At 59.9% G+C, this 21,700-nt stretch overlaps 2 protein-coding genes across 5 annotated transcripts; both read right to left on the reverse strand.

Moving 5' to 3' along the window:
- Window positions 1–817: 817 nt before the first annotated feature.
- LOC140706451 (E3 ubiquitin-protein ligase RNF182) lies at window positions 818–3,837 on the reverse strand. The gene is made up of 2 exons (XM_072996559.2): window positions 2,683–3,837; window positions 818–1,823 (listed from the first exon to the last, which is right to left on the reverse strand). Exons 1-2 carry the CDS (start codon window positions 3,068–3,070, stop codon window positions 988–990), a joined length of 1,224 nt encoding a protein of 407 aa, XP_072852660.2. The 5' UTR covers window positions 3,071–3,837; the 3' UTR covers window positions 818–987.
- A 1,041-nt stretch (window positions 3,838–4,878) lies between these two features.
- PCIF1 (phosphorylated CTD interacting factor 1) lies at window positions 4,879–15,972 on the reverse strand. 4 transcript variants are annotated; one of them, XM_078393109.1, is made up of 17 exons: window positions 15,610–15,972; window positions 14,671–15,039; window positions 12,409–12,547; window positions 12,134–12,258; window positions 11,677–11,916; window positions 11,161–11,288; window positions 10,856–11,010; window positions 10,585–10,732; window positions 10,389–10,472; window positions 9,867–9,966; window positions 8,453–8,615; window positions 8,002–8,174; window positions 7,782–7,868; window positions 7,235–7,419; window positions 6,908–7,001; window positions 6,596–6,771; window positions 4,879–5,867 (listed from the first exon to the last, which is right to left on the reverse strand). In XM_078393109.1, exons 3-17 carry the CDS (start codon window positions 12,530–12,532, stop codon window positions 5,624–5,626), a joined length of 2,226 nt encoding a protein of 741 aa, XP_078249235.1. In that variant the 5' UTR covers window positions 12,533–12,547; window positions 14,671–15,039; window positions 15,610–15,972; the 3' UTR covers window positions 4,879–5,623. The 4 variants fall into 4 exon arrangements, with proteins under 4 accessions (XP_078249235.1, XP_078249236.1, XP_078249234.1 ...); XM_078393110.1 differs by lacking the exon at window positions 14,671–15,039 and having other exon boundaries at window positions 6,908–6,974; XM_078393108.1 differs by lacking the exon at window positions 14,671–15,039 and having other exon boundaries at window positions 15,610–15,971.
- Window positions 15,973–21,700: the final 5,728 nt, after the last annotated feature.

Here is a 21,700-nt window from a genome sequence, read left to right on the forward strand (position 1 = left end):
AGGCAGAACGTTGTCCTTTCAAAGTGGGGGGGGGGATGAGTCCCCCCCTCCCTCTTCCCCCTCCCGCCGCGGCCGGGCTTGCTCTCCTTGGCCCAGGAGGTCGCTCCGCTCGGTCTCTGCTGCCGAAGGCGCCGCGGGCGCGGGCCGGGCCGGCGCTCCCTCCTCCCTTGCGCCCACGCCCAGGAGCCCTCCCTGCGTCCCTTCGCGGCCGGCCGGCGCCCAGGCCCCCCCCCCCGCCGACTGGGCTGGGAGGCCTTCGCCCACAAACTCCCTCCGCGGCGCCGTCCAGAGTCCGAAGGGGGGGGTCCCCGGGGCTCTGCTTCCTGCTTCCCGGCCAAGTCCAGCAGCGGATCCTTGAAGACGAGGGGCGGCTTCTGCAGGAGGGGAGGTCGCTGCTCCCGCCTCCGCCCCGGGCAGGCCCCGGCCCCCACGGAGCAACCTCCTCTGCCAGCCAGGGAATCCCCTGCTCCTTCTCGACGGCGGCGGGGGTGAGGCGGGCAAGGCATTGGGCATCTCCCCGGCGCTCCGGTGCTTCAACACGCCTCCTCTTTCGGCCGGTGGGGACAGAAATCCGGGATGTGGTGCTTGTGCAGTGAGAAGGTGTGACAAGGGACCCGCTCTCTTCCCCCCTTCCCTCCCTCCCTCCCTCCCTCCCCGGTTGGCAAGCAGAGCGTGACGCTTGACCTCGGCTCAGGCCCAAAGCACGACTAGAGAGCTGGCCTCCCTTCTTCCCGGGGAGAGCAGCCTTTCTCCACCCCCCCCTCCATTCCACCCCACCCTACCCCGACGGCCCGCCCCAGGTTCCCCTGCACCCGGTTGGCACCCTCTTCCCCGCGGCTGGCTGGTGCCCTCCGGTGTCCCATCCACGAGGATGGGGGGGGGGAGGCCACCGGGCAGCCGAGGAGGGCCTGGGAACAGGCGGCGGCTGGGGGACTAGGGGGCTGGGTGGGGCTGTCCACGCCCGTCCCGTCCGGCCCTTCTCGGGGCTCAGGAGGGCGGGTGGAAGATTTCGTGGCACAGGCACTGGCAGAGGCTGTAGAAGAGGCAGAGGAGGAGGGTGGAGGGTACCAGGCTGACCAGGACGATCCCCAGCTGGAGGCGCTCCACCAGCAGCAGGTAGACGCCGAAGGGCAGCGAGCAGAAGTAGACCAGCGCCAGGAAGGCCAGCAGGAAGCGCGCCAGGCCTCGCCAGGCGCCGGCGCGGCCCGGGCGCAGCGGCCGCTTGCCCAGCGGGCTGTAGCAGCGCACCGAGGCCAGGCTGGCCGGGCGGTAGAGGCGCATCACCTCCAGCAAGCTGCCCGGCGCCGCCGCCGCCGCCGCCTTGCCCTGGGCGGGCACCTCCAGCACGGTGACGACCAGGCACTCCGAGGAAGCCGAGTCCACGCCGGCAGAGGCCTCCGCGACGGCGCCGGGGCAGAGGAGCACCTCTGGGGCCAGCGGGGCGCTTCCCGCCCGGCCTCGCCCGCCTTCCTCGCGGCGGGGGCGCGGGCGGCGGCGGTCCAGCAGCAGCAGCGCCAGCGCCGGCCCGTCGTCGGGGAGCCGGGCCACGTCCTTCTCGAGCAGCGGCGTCTCCCGGCGGCAAAAGGGGCAGCTCAGGGCGCCGCCGCCCCCGCCGCCGCCGCCCCGGTCCCCGGAGAGCTCGCCCGCCCTGGCCAGGCGGCGCAGGCAGCGGGCGCAGGCGCGGTGCTGGCAGCCGAGCAGCTTCGGCCGCCGCTCCCGGCCGTCGAAGGCCTCGTAGCAGATCTTGCACTCCAGCTCCGGTGCGGCGGCGAAGAGGGACATGCCGGCCTGGCCGGTGGGGGCCGCGGCGCAGGCGACGAAGCCTGGCGGGGAAGGAAGGGTGGGGAGACAGACAGAGAGACAGAGAGAGAGAGAGAGAGAGAGAGAGAAACCAACGGGAGATGGAGCGGGAAAGGGGCAACCCGCCCGCCCGCCCGCCCGGCCGGCCTCTCTCGGCCAGGGCTCGCCTTGAAAGCGGGCTCTCCAGAGAACTCGCCCCGGGACCGTCGGCCTGGCGTCGTCGCAGGCGTTGGCGCTTGGAAGGTCTACCCCGCCCGATGCCCAGGGTTCCCCGATGGCGGGCGTTGCCTCCGAAGAGGTGGCAGGCCCCTGCATCCTCGGTGCCTGCCCTGTGCCAGGCGCTGGGCAGGAAGGATCTCCTCGCCAGCTCTCCGTGCCGAAGAGGCCGCCCCCGCCCTGCCGGCTGGCCGAATTGGGGAGGCCGCCGGGGCCGATCTGTGGCCGGCAGGTACCAGGGCCGGGACTCGGGGCTCCAGGGACAAAGCCGAGAGTTCCCCAAGAGGAGACCCCTCCTGCCTTGGGGGAACAAATCGGCTTCCTCGCTGCAAGGCCGACCGAGGGACCTGCCGACCCCCGAGAATGACTCCGGCCCAGGGGGGGCTGCCGGGCTCCTCCAGCTCGACTATCGGGGACCCTTCTGGCCGTCCGGTCTCCCTGGTGCTCCGCCGACACCGGCGCCAAGGGGCGAAGACTTCCCTCTCCAGAGGCTACAGGCTGCCCGGACTGCGCGGAGTTGGGGGTGGGGAGGCTGAGCCTCCACTCGGGCCGGGGGCCGGACCGCTCTCCCTTCCGTTCCCCTCCCCTCCCCTCCCCGCCCCGCCCTGCCTGCGTGAAACCACCACCACCCCCGTCTCCCCAAGCTGGGCCACCCGCGCCCCTTACCTTCTAGCGCCCGGAGGAGGCCGGCGCCCCGGTGATGCGCGGCAGTGCCGGCGCGACCCGCTCCTTTTCCGGCTCCAGCAGCGGCCGTTCCGCCATCCAGCCGGGCCAGCGCCTGCTCGCAGGCCACCTCGGGCATCCCTCCGCCTTCCCGTTGCCACGGCGACGCCGGCCGGATCGCCGCCGAGGATGCAGGCAGATGCTCGGCCCCCGCCGCCTCTCGTTCTCTGCTCCCGCCCGCCCTGCACGTACCGTGCAAGGAACCGCTGCTGTCACGCAGCGAAGGGGTGACGCAGGGAGGGGCGGCCCTGCCGGTTTCACACCGTGCGGGTGGGTGCCCACTCAGAGCCCCCCTCCTCCCGAGATGGACCCCCCCCCCAAGCTGGCGCATCACGCATGCTTGACCCGTGCGGGCCCTTTTCCTCCGACAAGCTGGACAGGTAGGCCTCCGGGGCTGCTGGAAGTTCCCCCTTTTCCTTGACCTTCCAGACTCTCTTGGCTGTCTCTGAGAGGGAGGCCGAGGCGGCTGCGGCCAGGATCTGCGCAGCAGGATTTCCCCTGTCTGCTTCCTGAGGAGCTTAGCTTCTCCTAGAACAAAGGTCAGGCCAAGCCAGGGCAGGGGCTCTCTGCTCCCCCTCCTCCAAGCCCTCAGTGCTTGAAAGTGACCCTGGCAGGGCCTTCCCACTGGTGGCTTCCTTCCAGTCCTACTGTCTCCCTGGTCTGATGGGAGGGCTCTCCTGGATGTTCTCCAAGCTCAAGGCGGCCTGACTTTCAGGAGTGCTGAAATACTCCTCTCCTTTGACCCTCTCATGTTTCAGCTGCCATGACGTTTCCCTCCTCCTTGGGAGGCACAAGGCACCATCATAGGTTAGTGACACGGCTGGAACTTGAGATTCTCAAAATTGCATCACACACAACCTTCAATAAAATGGTTACATTAATGGTACCAGCCATAAGTGTGTGAGGGTGGGGATGCCCATAATTTCATTGGCCAACTCACCCTTCCCTCAGCTCCTTGGCCAGCACTCTGGGAGAGGTGGAAACTTTCCAACCTGATGCTCCAGGTGGTTCCCCCTCATGTGCCAAAGATTAGGCATCCTTCAGTCTCGAGAGACTATGGTCACGTGCTCTGAATAGAGGACTTGGAGGAGGGTTTCATGTGTGGGTGAGAAGGCCAATTCGAGAGTGACCATCCCTTCCACCCTGAAGAGAAATACCATCTGTCCCCTGGTCCAGCTCCGATTTGGCTGGTTTCGGGACTGCCTCTGCCTCGGCCTGCTGGACAAGGGTCTCTTCAAATTGGGAGGGGCCATGCTGCACCGCCTGTCTCCAGGCTGAATGCTCAGAGGTCAAGATTTCCCATCAGTTGAGGCCCATTCCTAAGGCCTTCAGATCTTGCTTGCAGATCTCCTTGTATCGCAGCTGTGCTCTCTCTCTGGGGTGATTTCCCGGCACTAATTCTCCATAGAATCACCGGGCATAGCACCACCCCAGAGGCCTGATCCATGGGGTTGAGCTGGTGTGCACAGAGGGGTTCCGCTACCACCCCACTCCCGCTGCAACAAGGGCAGTGGGTCACTTTCCCCTGGCAGAGGGGGCTTGTAGAAACATCCGAAGAGGGAGACCTTTCAGAGGCCATGAGCAATTGAAGGCCGAGGCCTCCACCTTCGTCTGTCGATGCATTAATGGAACAAGGTGTTGCTCTAGCCATCCTCAGACATGACGTCAAAGTCTTCCAGCTGCCCATCTTGCCTGCAAAGCTGTTCTCAGAGTCTGGGAACCCCTCCTGATAACCACCCACTGAAGAAACTGGGTTGAAAAATACCAATGTTTTCTGCATCAGGAGATGGAATGTCGTATGAAATGAAATGGAGCCCTCCCAACCTCCAAAAAGTAGAAGTAAATGGGCAATTCCAAAATGCAGAGATGTTTTTTTTTTAAAAAATGTTTTTTTTTTTCACATTTTGAGGCATGGTGAGACTCCTGGTGCATCCTATGTGCTGCCCTCCAGCCGTGTTCTGCAGGCAAGCCGACCGTTAAGGGAAAGAGGGCGCCTGTCCTCCCTCCCCCATGGCCCTGCCACGTCTGCCTCCCCTGGAGGGAGTCCTCTCTCCAGCTCCACCACCAAGCCTCCTGTCAGGGCTCATCCAGGGCGGGGTGTGGGCAACCTTACAGATGAAAAGCACAAAGGGCAAGGGGCACCATAATGCTGGCTTTTAATGTCCCTAAGAACTAGGAAACAAAATCAAAAATAGATTTTCCTTTGCTCTTTTGATAAAAGTAATAAAATGGTTAGTGCTGTTAAATTAAATCCTTAAAAAAAAAACCTCCAAGAAACCTTGGAGTTTCAGATAGAAATGGTGACGACTACAAAACGGCAGCCCAGACTTCTGTACACGCACAAAGGGACTCCTTTGCTCTTGTCGTTTACATTAAACAGCTTCCGTGAACACACGCGGCGGGGACATCTTGGGAAGAGCCAGGAGAAGACAACAGAGCGGTCGGGCAGTAGCTGAGTCGCCACCCTGCCCACCATCTATTTACACGACAGAAGCACGGCTGGACGAGGGCGACGGCCCGGCGTGTTGGGAAGCCAGCGGCTCCCTGCACTTTCTCCCTTTGGAAAGAGGGCCCCGTTTCCAGGCTGCCCCTTCGTTCCCGATTGGGCTAGCCATGCCTCCCCGGCGGTGTCCGTACCAGCGTTCCTGGGGCAGGAGGCACCACACTCCAAGGGTCCAAGCATCGGCCCAGGGCAAGGTCCCCCAGCAAAGGGCCTGTAGAACCAGAGGGGAGCGAAGGAAAATGCAGCCCCACAAGGCCCTCGCTCTCTCGAGCACGTTCGGGCCAGCTCTCCCCTGCCTGCCTGCCCGCCCACCCACCCCCCACGAGAGAGAAGACGTCATAATCCCTTCGCTGCCCGTCAGATCGGCCAGTTCACAACAGATTAATTGGGGGTCGTCTCGCGGCTAGTGCTCTGTTCCCGGACCGTCTCCCGCTCCTTGTCAGAGGTTGAAGAGGAGGAGGACGACGAAGAAGAGGTGGTCGCGGCCAGAGTCCGTCCCGAGTGCTTGTAGGCAGTGACCAGCTCCTGCAGCCGTTCGGGCGTGGGCTCCCACTTGGCCAGCCCGGCGTCGTTTTGCAGGAACAGGATGGCTGTGTTGTGCACGGCTTTGTAGTACATCTCCTCTCTGTAAGGAAAAGCAGGAAGTCTCGCTCGCCACCTTCCCAGCCTCGTGCCTGCTGGGGCCACTCCTTGGCCACAGAAAGCCCCACCTCTAAGGGGCTTCAAGGAAGGTGAGGTGACTTGGAAGGGCACAGATGCAGAGGTAGAGAGGCCCTGAAGGGGGCTGTTCTTCCACCAGATGCAGGTTTAAAAAAAGGGGGGGGGGGAGGTCACAGGAATGGAGGTGCGGCACAGCCAAGATTGAAAGCGAAGGTGCAAGACCAGGAGAACCAGCCAGCCTAGAAAGGCCCCCACTGTTGGAGGGGTGAAGGGCCTCCAGCCCCAGCCCTGGGGTATTCAAAGATTTCACCACCGTCTCAGGCCCATGCGCCACTTAGACAGCTCTTCCCCACATTTCTGTCTGCCCCGTATCGCCTGCCCACTCCTTCCAGAGGGAAATGCCCTCCAGTTCTCATGTTCCAGGGAGACTTGAAAAAGGAGGGAGCAAACAGGGCCCTGACAGAGGGGAACCTGCCCCACACCGCTCCTGTTTGAAGGAGACAAGCCTGCTGCTCCTGCTGGCGCATGAAGGCCGTCTTGGGAAGAGAAGGCAGGTGGGCGCAGGCTGTTCAAGCTCTGCCACAGCACAGAGGAGCGGCTCCCTCCCAGGCAGAGGGGGCCACAACCTGCTTTGCCTGCTTGACGGCTGGGGCATGGGCAGGCCCAAGGGGCTCTTTGGTCTCCTCTGCTTACTTTTTGCAGACATGCTGGGAGCCGCTGCGATACTCGTGGTCAAAAGCCGGCAAGATAAGCTGGTGGCGCTTAAACCGGCTCTGCTCCATGCGCGTCAGGGCAGGCGTTGGGGGGTCCCGCCACTCGGGGATAAAGACGATGAAAGACAGAGGCTTGTTGGAGTCTTCCAGCAGTTTCTGGTGGAACAGAGGAAAGAAGGCAGCAAGCTCACCCACCGCCAGGAACCTGGCCAGAGAGCGCGCGAAGCCAGGAAGGGAGTGCAGCCTCACGGCCAGGCAGCAGAGCCCGGGTGGCAGAGGGGGGAAGACTTACCTCAAAGTGGGACACCATGGCTTCCATCAGCTCCTCACAGAACGGAGGGTTTGCCTCAAAGGAGCCGCTGATGGGAAAGAAATCCAGGCAGGGGCTGAAGGGAAGAAGGCCAAGGCCAGTGGGATCAGGAGGCGGCTGCGGTGGCCACTGCAGACCCCACGGGCAAAAGCCACCCACCTTGCCTGCCCACCCACCTGCCCAGGTGTGCTCTCTCCCCGAGGGCTGGCCGGCAGATTCACCCCTGCCTGCCTCCCCTGCAGCACCTCAGGGGCCACCGAGCAGTCGAGCCCCTCCTCCTCCTCCTCCTCTTCCTCCTCTCGCACTCACCCCCTGGATCCGAAGTAGCCATCGGTGTCTAGAAAGGCCGAGCAGTACTGCTTGAAGTAACAGTTCAGGGGGGAGGCAAAGCACTCAAAGGTCACCCCAAAGAGCTTGTGGAGGGCCTCGAAGATGTGCACAGGCAGCGCCCTCTGCAGGCCGGTGCCTTCGTACAGCCCAACACCAAACATCATCTGAATCGAGGAGGAGCACAAGCAAGTCCCCTTAGTAATGCCAGCAGCGGGGGGGGGGGGGAAGGAAAAGGGGGCTGCCGGGCTCACTAGCTGGGCAGGACCGGCTGCGGTTTGGACAGCCGCACCCCAGAAGGGGAGGGGCTCCCCCTCCACCATCAATACAGTCCCTCACTACAAAGGCATGGTTTCCTGCCCAGCCGTCCAACTCCTCTGGCAGCCAATTGTGTGTGTGTGTGTGTGTGTGTGTGTACGTGTGTGTGTGAGCAGGAGAGGTGAACCTCTGGGGTCCCTCCCAGTTCCCCAGGAGGTCTACCACCTTCCTCTCTGCCTCATGAGCCCCGATACGGCAAGACGACCCATACCTGGTATCTGCATAGAAGGCACCAAACCCTGGGCAAAAACCGCTCCAAGCCAGAGTCATCAATACAGCTGTACCGATAAAGGAGCCACTGCAAGAGGAGAGGGGTCACTGCAGAGGCACCACGAAGCATGGAGGGAGCAGGAGAGGCTGGGTAGCATTATCTCCCTCCCTCTCCCTCCCTCCCTCCCTCTCTCTCTCTCACACACACATAGCCCACTTACCAGCTTGCTGAAGTAGTTGCGGCTGACTTTCACCACTTCGCCTTTGTAGCGCACACACACCACATTGTTCTCGATGTGCATCTCCACGTTGGGCAGCGGGGGGGAGGGGACGGCCAACCGGATGGGGTAGCAGTAGACGGGCCGGTCCTGCACCTCCAGAGGTTCAACCTCAGCTGCAGGAGGTGGGCGGGGGGGAGGGGAGGGAAGGGGAGGGGGGGAAAAGAAGTCAACCTTTAAGCCACCCTTTTGCACCCCCGCTTGCAAAAAACCCATGTCAAAAAGCAATTCCCTCGCAAGTGGAGGCACACCTGTCCAGTCATGCAGCCAGCCCACAACAAACCAAATTGAACCCCCCCCCTGCTGCTGCCTGTCCCCTTCCAACTTCTCCCTCTCTCTTCCAGCCTCCCCCCCCCTGCCCCTGCTGGCCTGCCGCCGCCTCCCTCACATCTACCGGATAGATTGTGCTCCTTCAGGATGGCCAGGTGCTTCTCCCGAATGCGCTTGACATACTCCAGCGAGATGTGGTAGATCTTGCTACAAATGCCTTCCACAGAGTCCTTGGCTGCAGCTGACACATGGGGCCCACACTGCTTGCGCAGGTGTTCAAGGCGGTCCTGCAAGGCCAGGGAAAACAGATCTCACCCCCAGCTCCCTGTAGCCACTACCCAAGCAGCCACCCGTGGCACACGGAGCAGGGCTGAGCGCACATGGAGCATCTTAACTTGGGGGTAACGTCTCGAGAGAGAAACCCCCAAGTCCGAAGTTTAATAATGCCAAAAAGAAGACCAAGCCCCTCGCGTGACAGACGGAGGTTGATTTGTCTGAAAAGGATGCGGGAGACCACCAACGTGAAAGAAAGCACCCGCCTTTGCTTGACCTGTGTTCCCAGCGAGGGTCACCTGATGAAAAGTCCAGTGTGTGTTGTGAGCTTTCCCCTGCCAGCGGAAACAAAACCAGGAGGTTTTGTTTCCGCTTCTGGGAGCCGTGAGCAGCTGGTAGCGGAAACGGAGATCCACGGCCAATGCTGAGTGCTTCGGTGGTCAGACGAGGGGGTAAGCCAGGGTTATGGGCTAAAGAAAAAGGACCTTCTCCGACCAGGTGGCCACGTCATTGCCTTAACCATGAACTGCGCTCACAACAACTGGGAAGGCGACCTCGTGGTGTTCTTTGGCCCTCACAATTTCTCACCCACGGGCGATGTGGCTCTCACCAAATCACTCAGAAATATATTTTCACTGCAAGTTTCTCCTTCTGCATGTTCACACGCCCATATGTACCCCTCACACTCGGCACACAGAGGACAGACCCACTCAGTGGTTCTTAACGTGGGCGATAATGCCCCCCAGGGGGCGATTTCATTTTTCAGGGGGGCGGTAGAACGAAAAGGGGCGGTAGGGGGCACTGGAGCAAGCCAAACCTGTGAAGATGGCTGCAGCCTTTTTACAGTGTGCATGAATATATATTTTCCTCCAATTTTAATTTAGTTTCAGATTTTTGTCTTGAAATTTTTAGTTCCTGCATTTGTTTTTATGCCCTTTTTATATTTCTTTTTGCGTCTTAAAATTCACTTGCAACTAAATCATTAAATGTTACTTTTTGGGGGGCATTTCATTTTCTTGGAATTTAATTTTGTTTTCAGGGGTCATTGGATTTAAGTGTCTTAAATAAATAAATAAATAAATAAATAAATAAATAAATAAATAAATAAATAAATAAATAAACAAACAAACAAACAAACAAACAAACAAACAAACAAACAAACAAACAAATATCATCACCGCAGGGAGGGGGGGCGATGATAACTTCCTCAATGGCTCAAGGGGGCGTTTCTTTCAAAAAGGTTAAGAACCACTGGACCCACTGACCATGTAGTCCTCCTTGGAGGCCGAGGGGTCCCGTCGCAGCCACGAGAAAGTATCCTCCACGTTCCACTTCACAACCTTCCGGCTGTCTGGGGAAGCACTCCTGCAGAGAGAGGCAGCCCAGGAAGGAGTGAGTGCCTGGCACTTTTAGGAAAGGCAAAGCCAAATACGGTGATTTTAAACGTGTTCTGTTCCCTTGCCCAAACCCAGATGGGAAGCACCCCAAAGCTGAGAGCGTTCCTCTGCAGCAGGGATCCCCTTGGGAAGGCCCTCGGCTGCAGCCAAGGGAGGGAGGGAGCAACAACAACAACAACAGAGAGGCCAAGCGGATGGAGGAGCCTAAAAGACGGGCACAACTGCCCTAACACACGCACCCAATGATCACTCCACTGCTTGCCCTCCTGTGGTCCTGATTTCACTCCCCCCCCACACACACACACCTACTTCTGTGTGTGGCCTTCTCAGGCTCCTGTCTCAGCCTCCCCTTCCTCCCGCCAGCAACAACCCGAACGGGGAGCTCCCCACCTGGATTCGATGAGCCTCTTTGCCGCCTCGGCGTACTTGAAGAGCAGCCGCTTGGCTTCCTCCCGGACCTTGATTCGGGACAACCTGCAGCCAGAGACGCGCCAGATGGGGAAAAGGTTGTAGCGGTGGAGCCCACTAGAGCTGCCGCCACTGCTCCCTCCCTCCTTCCCGAGGGGCCACACCCTTCCCCCAGTACCTGATGGGAATGTCATTCATGATTTCTCTGAACATGGAGGGAGACACCACAGGCTCGCAGTTGCTTGGCAAGAGAGGATCTGTCCCTTTGTCGATCACCTTCCGCTCCAGCATCCAGCGGTTGAAGGATTCTCGTGGAGGATCGATCCCTGCGGGAACCGGAGGACGGAGGCACTGAGCGGCCGTCCAGGCTGAGGAGATCCCCCAGGCGGATGGGCAACGACAACCGGGGCGGGGGGGGGGAGGAAGGAAGGAGGAAGGGCAGGACGTACCTTCTCGTTGCTGGCAGAGCTCCCGGTAATGCTGGCGCAGCTTCAGCATCAGCTGGGATCGAAGGAGCTCCACCTCAGGATGGGGGCTCAGCACGTCGGATGGGGGCCGCTGCTTAATCACAGCATTTGTCTGGATATCCAGATCCCAGTACACCCTGTTCCCGAAACAAAGAGAGAGAGAGAGAGAGAGAGGTGGAAGAGTCCACGGCCTACAAAAACCCAGCAAGAGGACTTCTCAGACGAGCCCTAGTCCACCCTAACCCCTTCCAGAGACCAGGAGCTGTGCCCCAAAGATGAAAACTCACTCTGTGGGTCGCAAGAGCGCCATCTGCTTGTCTTCTGTACAGATGCCCCACATCTTCAACAAGGGAGTCCCAGGGGCACTGGAAGAATTAGGGGCCGGCTGAGCTGTGGGGTTCCCTGCAGCCTCCACCTGCAAGTGAGGAATGCCTGGTCACCTGGGGGAAGGCGGCAATTCCCCCGTTTATTGGGAGCCTCAGGGAGGCAAGCACACCCATCTCCCCCTCCTCTAGATGCCAAGAAGCTCCAGGGCATGGGGAGAACTCGTATCCGGTCCCCAGAGAGCTTCTGATTCGTACAGCCAGCTTTTTAAATAGCTGCAGTAGGCAAAAGAGAAGAACCGCCCTCCGTACCCTTGGTGGAGGAGGCTGCCCTGGGACACCCACCCACCCCCCAACTCCCCTAGGGCCTCAGAGGAAGCCCCCCCCCACTGCTTCATGTTGATTGCCAACCAGCTGGCTTCCCCCAGGCTGGGCTTCCCCCTCCTAGGCTTATCCTGCCCCTGAAAAGCCCTCCCTCACCGTTCTCTGCTTTCCGCCAGAAACCTGAACTCTGCACCTGCCGCGAGAACCCACGGGCACAGGTTCAGCCCGGCCTGGAAGCGCCGCAGGGGCTACCTTGGGCTTCTTTGCGCTGTTGCTGCTGGGCTGGCCCTCCTCGGAAAGGCTCCGCTTCCACGTCTTGGTCTCAGCTGCCGCGACAGCATCGCTGGCTCCCCCTTCTGCAGGCACTGGGGCTGCATTCAGGCCCAGTGGGTCAGACTAGAATGGCCAGAAAGAGAAGAGTTGAGGCCACAGAATCCAACCCTCTCCCCTCCCCCCCCAAGGTACTGTCAGTCAATCCCCCGCCCTCCTGGTCCTGATGGGGGGGGACACCAGGCAGGGAGGAAGGTCAGGTGTCTCCTGCAAGGGAAAACCAGCCTCTTGCTGGCTGGCGACCCCCCAGGGGGGGCTTGAGCGGCTCCCCGCCCTGACTCACAATGACGTCATGCTGCCCCAAGACTGGCATCTCCCAGAGCGACTGGTTGGTGAAGCGGTTGAAATAATAAGGCCGGTTCTCCCGCTTGCTCCAGCACTTCTCCCAGCCGGCCTGCACCAACTCATCTGAAGGAGAGAGAACAGTTAGGACAGGGGTCACCCAAGGCCTGGTTTGGGGGGGGGGGGCGAGGAGAGTGACACGTCCGCCCCCTCCACACCCCTACAGGCAGCCTCCCCCGCAGCCCCCTGGGGCTCTCTCACACCCCTGGCACCTACCTGGCAAGTCCTGCACCAGCCGGACGGGTTGGGGGGAGCTCGGCTGGTTCTGGTGGGAGGTGCCCGGGGAGTGGCTCAGGAGAGCCGCTTCCTCCCGGGAGCTGCCGTGGTTCTCATTGGCCATGATGCAGCATTGGCACTAGAGGGGAGAGAAGGAAACGGGGTCACCAGGCATCCCTGGCACAGCCCTAACGGAGCCCTACCTGCCAGGCTCGCCCTGCTGGGCTTCTGCGTGCCTGGCAGATACATCCGGGCTCCCAGCATCGTGACAAGCTCCTCACAGCAGCGCCACTGAGGGCCAAATGCAAAGCACCACCGTGCCTCAGGGGCATAAATCAATGAGCCACACCTCCCAAGACAGCGCAATTACTGTATTTTCCCATTTATATGACTATACTTTTGTCTAAAATCTTTAGATTAAAAATTGAGGGTCGTCTTATACACAGAAATAAGCTGAGGAGAGAACAAAAACAAGTGGAGGGGCAAGCAGGGATCAAAGCGATCCTGCAGCGCTTTGATCCTTTTCCCCCTGCACTTGCTAACCCCCACTTAGATTTCTTAATGTTGGATTAGAAACGTGGGGGGGGGTGTCTTTTATACATGGAAAAATGCGGTAACCACCACCGCCGGCCAGGCTGCAGATGCCAAGTGGAGAGGACACTCTGATCCAGATGCATGTGCAGGCAAGGGCCCTGGTGGCCATCAGAAACGGTGCCAGCCCTCTGCCCCAAAAGGTGGCTTCTTCTTCTTGGGACAGGCACGTCACACCCCATAAACAGGTTCTCTTCCCCTCACCAACTCCTGTGGAGTTGACCATTCCAGGCAGAGCTCCATTCACTGTCACTCAGCGGTCCTCGCCTTCTCTTTTCTAGAGACAACTGGGCTGGTGCCAACAGATCCGGGAGGCATGGAGCCACAACGGTCCGCTAGGATTACTGTGGGAGGCAATCTGGTTTGGGGGCAAGGCTTTTCTCCTTAGCGAGGGATCCAAGCCCAAAAGCTAAATGGTGCAAGAGTAGGGAATTGGCTGGCACGATGCCTGCAGCTGCCTTGCCCACCGCAGCTAGAGCTCGACCTGAAAAGGTGGGCAGGGTGCCTTGGACCACAGACCCCTGCTGTCCCACAGCATCCAAGGGAAACGGCCAAGGAACCGGGGCTTCTCTCTCAGAGTGTTCTCCCCAGTCGAGCCTCTCAGGGGGCTGCTGGACACTCCCCACAATCAACCAGTACAATGACACCTTAACGAAAGCATGCCGAGTTGCCCGTCTGCTGGCTGAGTTGCTATGCTCAGCATAAAGACGGCCAGGGATCTGAACAGCAGGATGCCTCTCCCACTGTGGCCTTTGATCCATGGGGAGGGAAGCAGGGGCCTCAGTTCAAACAAGACACGGGCAAGGCCTCTGTGGGGAGGACGGCAGCTTCCTCGGGGCACCTGGACCACCAGGGACCAAAAAGGCAGTTCAGCTCCCAACACCCCACCCTCTCGTCCTATGGCCTGAAGACTCATGGGGGGGGGCATAAGCACACAGGGAACAAGTGACGCACAGAGGGGTACTCGCAAGTGGTGCTAGTCCTCTCTGAGGCAAAGGGATGCCCACGTCCCACCTGCCTGCTATATTCTTTCCTCCATGAAGGAAGGCAGCTGACCAGAAAAGGCAATCTGAGATCCAGATGCCCTTGCGTGTGCCCACCTCTCACCGGGCAGAGTCGGTCACAGGGGCAGGTTTCTACATTTTCCGAGAAATTGGGTGAAGTGTGCAAACAAGCGGCTGAGAGCGGTTGCTGGAAATCGGAAGTCTGTCCCTCTCCGCCCCCCCCCCCGCCTCGGGCCCCCTTTGTGATGCAGGAAGATCAGTGCACTCCGTTGCAGTTTTCAACCCTGCTAGCGCTGCATTGAGTGCAGGAACTGTGGTGCTGGGGCACTGAGCACCCTTGGACGTCCGCCACCACCACCAACCCCCAGCCTGGTTTGGGGCCGCCCCCCAACACGCCAGGAGGAGTGCAGTGGCCGGCCCACCCACAGCCCTCCCTCAGCGAGACTGGAGGAACAAAAACAGAACACGGGTGCGACTTATGGCGTGTGGAGGAAGCACAGCCCTGTTTAATCGGAGGGGAGGATGCTGCCAGTCTCGGGCAGAAGAAGGGGCGGACGGACCGTCCCAGAGGGAGGGAGGGAGGGAGGGAGCGCGCCTCTCATCGCAGCAGGCCCTGCAGAAAGAGCAGCAGCAGCAGCAGGAGGAGGAGGAGGAAGAAGATACCCACGGGGTGAGAGAGCGTGTGCGTGCGTGGGGGGGGCTGCTGGCTGGCCCGGCTGGGCTCCCTCGGGCGGGGGGGGGGCAGCCCCGCTAGAGGCCGGCTGGCAGGTCCCGCGGCGGCTGGAGGGGGAGAGAGGCGCTTCCTGGGGCGGAGCAGCAGCAGCAGCAGGAGGAGGAGGAAGGAGAGGAAGGAGGAGGAGGAGAGGACGGCGACGACGACGACGGCGACCGAGAGCAGCCTCTCTGCTCAGACGGGGCTCCGGCGGGCGGGCGGTCCAGCCGGGGAGCGAGGGGCGCCGCCGGGCCGGAGCCTCATGCGGGCGGGCGGGCGGGCAAGCGGGCCAAACGGGGGCGGCTTAGCCCAGGCACGGCAGCCCTGCGCGGGAGGGGAGAAGGAGAGACCAAGAGAGCGAGCGAGTGAGTGAGTGAGTGAGTGAGTGAGAGGGCGGCCGGGCCGGGCCGGGCCGGGCGGGGGGGGGGAAAGGTCCAGCCCCGCCGGCGACGGAGGAAGAGGAGGAGGCTCTGCCGGCCACGGAGCCCGCCTAGGGAGCCCAGACGGACGGACGGACGGACACCCGCCCGCCCAGCCGGAGGAGGAGGAGGAAGAGGAGGAAGGAGGCTCCCGGGGAAGGCCGGGCCAGGGCGGCCTCCTCTCCCGCCCGCTCGGGGACGGACTGACGGAAGGAGAGACGAGCCCAGAACCGTTTCGGGGGCGGGGGGGGCGCCGCAGCCTTCTGGGCCTGAGGGGGGAGAGGGAGAGGCGGGGGGTGGCGGCGGGGCGCGCGCGTCGCCGGGGACGCGCAGCAAAATGGCGGCCGCGGAGTCGTCGTCGTCGCCGCCGCCTCCGTCTCTTAGGCGCCCCGCTCGCCGGCGCTCCTCCCTCCCCTCCGCCCCTCCCCGCTCGCCCGCCCGCCCGCCGAGGGGGTGCCGCGCGGCGCGTCCTCACCTGCGGCCGGGGCGTGGAGGTTTCGGAGGCCGCTCAGCTTCCCGCCGCCATTCCGCTGCCGCCTCACCCTGGCAGCTGCCGCCGCCATCTTGTATTCGGGACGCGCGGCGGCCGGTGCGCAGGCGCCGGACACGCCCTGCCCCGCATTCTGCGGCTGCGCCCGCTGGTGCCCCGATCCGGAGGCGCACGCGCAGTTCGTCCCTTCGCCGTCCGCTCGGGCCTGCCGTGGAAATGGAGGAGGAAGATCCCGCCGCGGCCCGTCCTTGTTCCGACGCAACGCGCAGGCGCAAAGTCCTGGCGGTGCTAGGCCGCTTCACTTCCTTGTCGGGTGGGTGGCCGGAGCCGTGAGTTCGAATCCCGGCGGGAACAATGGCGAGGGTCCTTTACTTGGAGCATGTTTTATCGAAGGGGAAAGGTGACAGGCCAGCAAAAAATAAATAATCAATGTACAGTATTTTTGGAGAAGTACAGGGTGGAAAGGGATGTATCGTGTTTTTCCGTCTACATATAAGATGTGCCCACCCCCACTTTTCTAACCCAAAATTTCTTTCCTTGCAAGAAAAAAGAGGGGGAAAGCAGGAATCCTCAAAGCGCCTTGATCCCTCCCCCTCCTCACTTCCATGTACAGTATAAGAAGACCCTCGATTTTTAATCTAAGTATTTTAGACAAAAGTATCTTCTTATAGTGCACAGAAAAATATGGTAAATTGATATTGCTGGTCATCTAGTTCCAAGCGTGAAGGTGGCGGGGGGGATGTATATTGTGTGTTGCTACTACCAAGTTTGTATTTTATTTTTACTTCTGTTATTTGTATATTTTTTATTAATTAAAATAAATAAATAAAAACCCTTTTCTTTGGTGGGGCGGGTTGTAGAGATCTTGAACTCTGGACCCCCTTCTTCCCCTTGTGGCAGGGTGTTCCACAGGTGCAAGGACAGTGCTGTGTTCCTCTTCTCCCCCTGCCCTCCCCCCCCCCCAAATTGCCCCTGAACTGGGAGTGTGTTAATCTTGCTGCTTAAGAAGGGGCTCTGGTGCAGTTTGGTTTTGGATGGTCTCATTGTAGTTGGGTTTTCACAGTAAAGAAAGTTCATTGCCATGTTCTGTGTAGTAGTACTAACAATAACAAGCGTTAGCTTGAGCGTCCCTGTTACTGTCTGTAAAACAAATCAACTGCCAGCGACTCCTTCAGCTGCCTCTGCTACCGAGTTTCTCCACCACCAATCACCCTTGGGCCTGTTCCTTCTCTTCTGCTGACGGGCCCTTACTCACGTACCTTACTCCAGTATGGCGTCAGGCCTCCTGCTGGCATTGCCCTTGATTTTTCTGACACACTCAAGCCTTGACACCCCATTAAGGTAGGCATCCTAGAGGTTGCGATGCACAGGCTTGAAAGCTGAACAGCGAAGAAAGCTGATGGGAGGAAAACTGTTTCAATTCAAATACGGTGACGGAGGAGAGCTTTGGACCTTGAGAAAGGCAAACAAGAGGATCCTGGATCAAATCAAGGCTGAACTTTCTCTGGAGGCACACGTGACCATAACGCTGGCAAAAGGAGGGGAAAGCGGCAGGAAGACCACCTAACAAGATGGATGGACTCCCTAAAACTCCTTGGGTTTGCAGCAGCCGAGCAGGACAGGACGTGTTGCAGATCACCCATTAATGTGCGATGCGGCCAGCCATAGGTTGGAAGGGACTTGGGGGCAGATAAGTGGTTTGGGGGCGGGGGTGGGGGTCAGGGAGGCCATACATGTGCATTTCGAAAATCCCTCACTCAACAGGGGTGGAGGCCTTAGATACTGTCTGTCTCCTATTTATCACACTGCACTTTCACCCATCCCCAGAAAAAAAAAGGATCACACACACCAGAAAATTAGTGACTGTTCGCAACCCATGGCAGTGGGTGGAGAAGGTCTGCAGAAGTGAGGTTATCCCTCAAGCCCATCTTCCATTGTCCATCGAAGGAGCAAGGAGCCTTTTCAGACCTTGGCGGGGGGGGGGAGTGAAACCAAGACATCCGGGCTCTCCTACCAACTCTCCTCAGATGGAAATGCCTGATAGGAAAGAAGTCCAGTGGCCATGACTCCACTTCCAGGTAACCTCACCGGGAGGACTGAGAATCTTCACAGGGAAGCCTGGGGAAGGGGCCATGGGAAAGGGTGCGCTTCGCCCCAGAGAGTTCTGGCTCCTTGACGCCACTGGCAAGGGAAGCCGCGACTGCCACCTCTGGGAGAGCAGGGCTGCGGGGGCTCCGCCTGGCCCTTGCCGGCTCTCTTGAGCCCAGACGGAGGACTGCCCCCAGGGGCCTGGTGCAGGGTCTGCAGAGGGAAGCAGGGGAGGCTGGCTGGAGGGCGCGAGAAGGCCAGCCTGGTTGCGGTGGGCAAGGTGCCCAAGTCCCCCATCCCAACCCAGTGCAATGCAGATGCCCTGGAATGGGGGTGTCGCTGTGCACACACAACGGGGGGGGGCGGAGGCTCCCCAGCAAGGAGCCACAGGCTGCCTGCAGAAGTGCAACCTTGTGCGGCCACGAATGCTCGGTCCCAGCTAGCCCGTGCAGCTCCTGCCCAAGGTCCCTGCTGCCTGCTCTTAAAGGCTGGGACGGCTTGCCTGGCCCGGGGGGGGGGGAGGCAGGGGGCCAGGCAGACCGGAGGAATCTTCGGAGTCCCCGGAAGAGAGGGGGACGCAAGGAAGAGGTGGAGAGCCTTGGCTAGTGGCAGAGCTGCCCACCCCAAAGGGGGGTTTCTTGGGGAAGGGGTCGATCCCTGGCCCCTTCACACCCACCCCACCCTGATGTGGCACGGGTCCAATACAGAGTGCTCCACCTCGCGTGCTCTGCGTCTGCACGCTGCCACCTCTGTGCCCCCGGTTTTGTTTCCTTTTGAACAAGGCCACCCAGGGAGACGAGAGATGCTGCGCTCTCTTCCTCGTGGGAGCAAGAGAGCCAGCGGTGAGTCATTTCGCTGCAGCTATTTTGCTTCCCAAAGACTCGCGTCCAGTCCTCCAGCAGTGGCCTGTCCCTGCCTTGCTGAGATCCTCTGGGCATCCTGCCGGGCCCCGCAGAGAAACACCCAAGGACAGCTGCCAGCGATTTGGGCTCGGCCGCCCCGAAGACTCAGGCTTGCCCTGGACTTCCCCGGGGCAGTGGCCTGGAAAGCTAAGCCTTACCCAGCCAAGGCGTGGCAGCAAGCCATCATCGGCCCCCCTCCCTGGATGGGAGCCAGGGCCAATGGGGTGGGATGTGGGGCTTTTGTTAGTCCAGGGGCAAGGGGGCTGGGTGGGAGAGGAGGCGAGTGTCACATAAGACCCGACCCCTGGAATTCTCCGTGGGGGGCCGTTTGCTCAGCAGAGGCCCCACTTGCATGAAAAGGGCCCGGCGGGCCCCTCGGGGGAAGAGCTGCAGCCCTCAGCCGTCCGGCTTGGCTCCCCTGGCAGTCGGCTGCCCGGCATCCGCAGCGGGAGAGGAAGGGGGTTTAGGGCTTCCTGGCCGTTTGGCCTCCGAAAGGGGATCCCGACCGAACGGTGCTGCCGGCAGGACCTGCAGCGAGAGGTTTTTAAGCATTTCAGAGCAGGTGGCGCCATCCGTCTGCTGATGGGCTGCTCCCCGTCCTCCTTCCCCCCCTTGCCTCCTTGCCCCTAATTAGAGGGCAGTGGGGAGCTAAATTAAGAGACAGCTGATGGGGGTGTGGGGGCTGGAAAGGGAAATGTTTGGGCCTCACGAGACAAGCACATGGCCGCCCTTCCCTGCACGCTGAGGATGGGTTGAAATCTAGGCTAAATGTATTTTACTTGGAAAGTGGATTAAGAGTCATCAAACCGCTTTCTGCCACCTGCAGGCACACGACGCCCATGCACAGACTCCGCTCATCCTGGTGAGACTGTCTGCTCCCGACCCCCAGAGCCCCCCAGCATGCATACATCAACCCATGCCACAGGGGCTGGGGGAGCTTCCTTTACTCCTCCGTCCACTTTGCTGAGGCCCCGGGAGAACCCCCTGTAGCCCCAGGGCCATCCAGGGAGGCCCAGCCAATTCCCAGCATCCCGCCGGGCTTCTGCCAGGGCCTCGGCAGATGGGATGACCTCCCGGCAGGGTCATGGTGCTGGACGGATGGACCACACAGTCACAATGGACCATGTCATCCCAGGGTTGTGGGGAGGATCTGAGCTTGGCTTGTTCGTGTTGCCGCCGCTTGGGAAGCTTATTGGCCCCCACGCAGCTAGCTTTGATGAATTTTTGTTGATCTTTGTGACTTCACATGTTGATGGCCTCCTGTAATTTCTGACAAATCCCGTGACGTCTGTTTTGGAAAACTGTTCCTCTGTGATTAATGCTTTGCCTTGGTTATTGCAAAAAGTCACGAAAATATGCAGAAGAGTTCAACCTCTTTTATTTGGATTTTATTTGGCTCCATGTTGTGTGGAACACACACAGAGGAATCGAGGGGTTGTGGTCTGGTTCTTAGGCAGATTATAAAAGCTTCGCGTATTTTAAAAAGGCAAAATAAAGTGAAACATCACAGGAAGATCTGCACAGGAATAATTGCAGCCTGGGCATAGTAGTGGGTGAAGACCAGCCCAAGCCGTAACCATCCATGTACAGACCATTTCCCTCAATGTCTTTGCCAAAACACAGCAGCTTCTTTCGGGGCAGAAAAAGCCCAAATCTGAGCATCTGGTGACTTGGCAGGAGGACCAGAATAGTTTGCACCCATAAGTTGTCGAGAACTTTTTGTGTTAAAAACGCCCAAGAGGCATAATGCGCGGTGTCGGTTGAGGAAAGTGTTTCTTTGGGCAGCTAGCCAAGACGTTTTCAAAAACAGAGACACACCCTAACAAAACCTTGCAAGGAAAAGTCTGAGACAACACAGAGTCAAAATATACAGAAGGCAGACCTGGAGAGCCCTCAAAGCTAATTTGAACTGGTATTCTTTTGAACTTTCTTTCCCAAGGGTTTCCTTTACAATTCCTTTCTCCCAGTGTTTCTTTGAAGCCCCTTTCGCAGGATTTCCCTTTGATGCTCCTTCATCAAGAAGCTGGAGTGTTTGATTGCTGGATCCGACCCTTGCTTAAAGGTGGGGATGGTGTGGGTCAGTCTTCCCATCATGCCCCAGGGACATTGCATGGGCTGCCTTTACATAATGGCTAGATGCTAACATGCATGGCGGCTCCCTGCAAGCTGTGATGGGAAGGGAGCTCTCTCTCCAGAGGGCCCTTCAGCCAGCTCTGCTTCCAAGGCAGAGAGATGCCAGGGAAGTTCCAGGCCCTCCCCCTGCAGCCTTACTCGTCTGGCAATGCTCTGGTTTTACATAGAAATGTAAAAAAACGATAACAATCCCCAGCAGCAGCTAAAATGTCCCAGGGGGGGGCTGGCTGTGCAGCACCACCTGTAAAAGGTTGCCTGGTGCCTTTGAGACTCGTCGGGTTGACTTGGCCTCCTCGGGGCCCATGCCACACGGTGGGCAGCTTCCTCAAGCAGACCTTTATCCACACAAGGGGAGGAGTGGGCTGTGAAGAGCCCCGTCATTCTGAGCCTCTGGTCCAGTCGCCTCCGACTTCTGGCGACCGGAGGCATGAGTGATCTCTCCAGCGTGTCCCGTCCTCAGCCATCCTGCCCGGCTCTTGTAAACCTGAGCCTCTGGCTTCCTTTAGGGAGTCACTTCATCTCACAAAGGGTAACAGAAGTGGCACAAGGGGATCCCCTTGGCAGAACAGCTCCTGCTGAAAGGTCCTCCCTCCTCTTCTGCCCTGACTTGGGGTGGCTTGTGGCAGGGGTGGAATGAACTCGGGGAGGTCTAGCGGTCCAGGACATGGACGTCTGGCCTCTGCTCCTGGGTCCAGGCACCAAGAGGAACTGAGCCGCCTGCAAGAAGCAGAAGGAGGAGCGGAGACGGACGGAGCCAAACCAGAGGGAGCACAGCAGGGGTAACAAGCGACTGAACCTGCTTGGGGTGTCTCCTGTCGCCACCACAAGGGATACTACCGAATCCCTACCACAACCTTTTGGAAGCGTTGTTGCCACCTAAATGCAGGAATAGCTTGTCCTTCATTTTCCAAGAAGACCCCCTCCGTCAGATTCAGAGTCACCGCTGGGCGAAA

Source organism: Pogona vitticeps, chromosome 4 (genome assembly GCF_051106095.1).
Source record: "Pogona vitticeps strain Pit_001003342236 chromosome 4, PviZW2.1, whole genome shotgun sequence".
Taxonomy (NCBI): domain Eukaryota; kingdom Metazoa; phylum Chordata; class Lepidosauria; order Squamata; family Agamidae; genus Pogona; species Pogona vitticeps.

Coding starts and splice junctions, on each gene's coding strand:
- LOC140706451 (XM_072996559.2), bottom strand. CDS start 3,070: ATGCGCCAGCTTGGGGGGGGGGTCCATCTCGGGAGGAGGGGGGCTCTG. Junction 1,824..2,682: donor CCTCCTCCGGGCGCTAGAAG/GTAAGGGGCGCG, acceptor CTTCCCCGCCAG/GCTTCGTCGCCTGCGCCGCG.
- PCIF1 (XM_078393109.1), bottom strand. CDS start 12,532: ATGGCCAATGAGAACCACGGCAGCTCCCGGGAGGAAGCGGCTCTCCTG. Junction 8,175..8,452: donor GAAGGAGCACAATCTATCCG/GTAGATGTGAGG, acceptor CACCTCCTGCAG/CTGAGGTTGAACCTCTGGAG. Junction 7,420..7,781: donor GCCTTCTATGCAGATACCAG/GTATGGGTCGTC, acceptor TCCTCGATTCAG/ATGATGTTTGGTGTTGGGCT.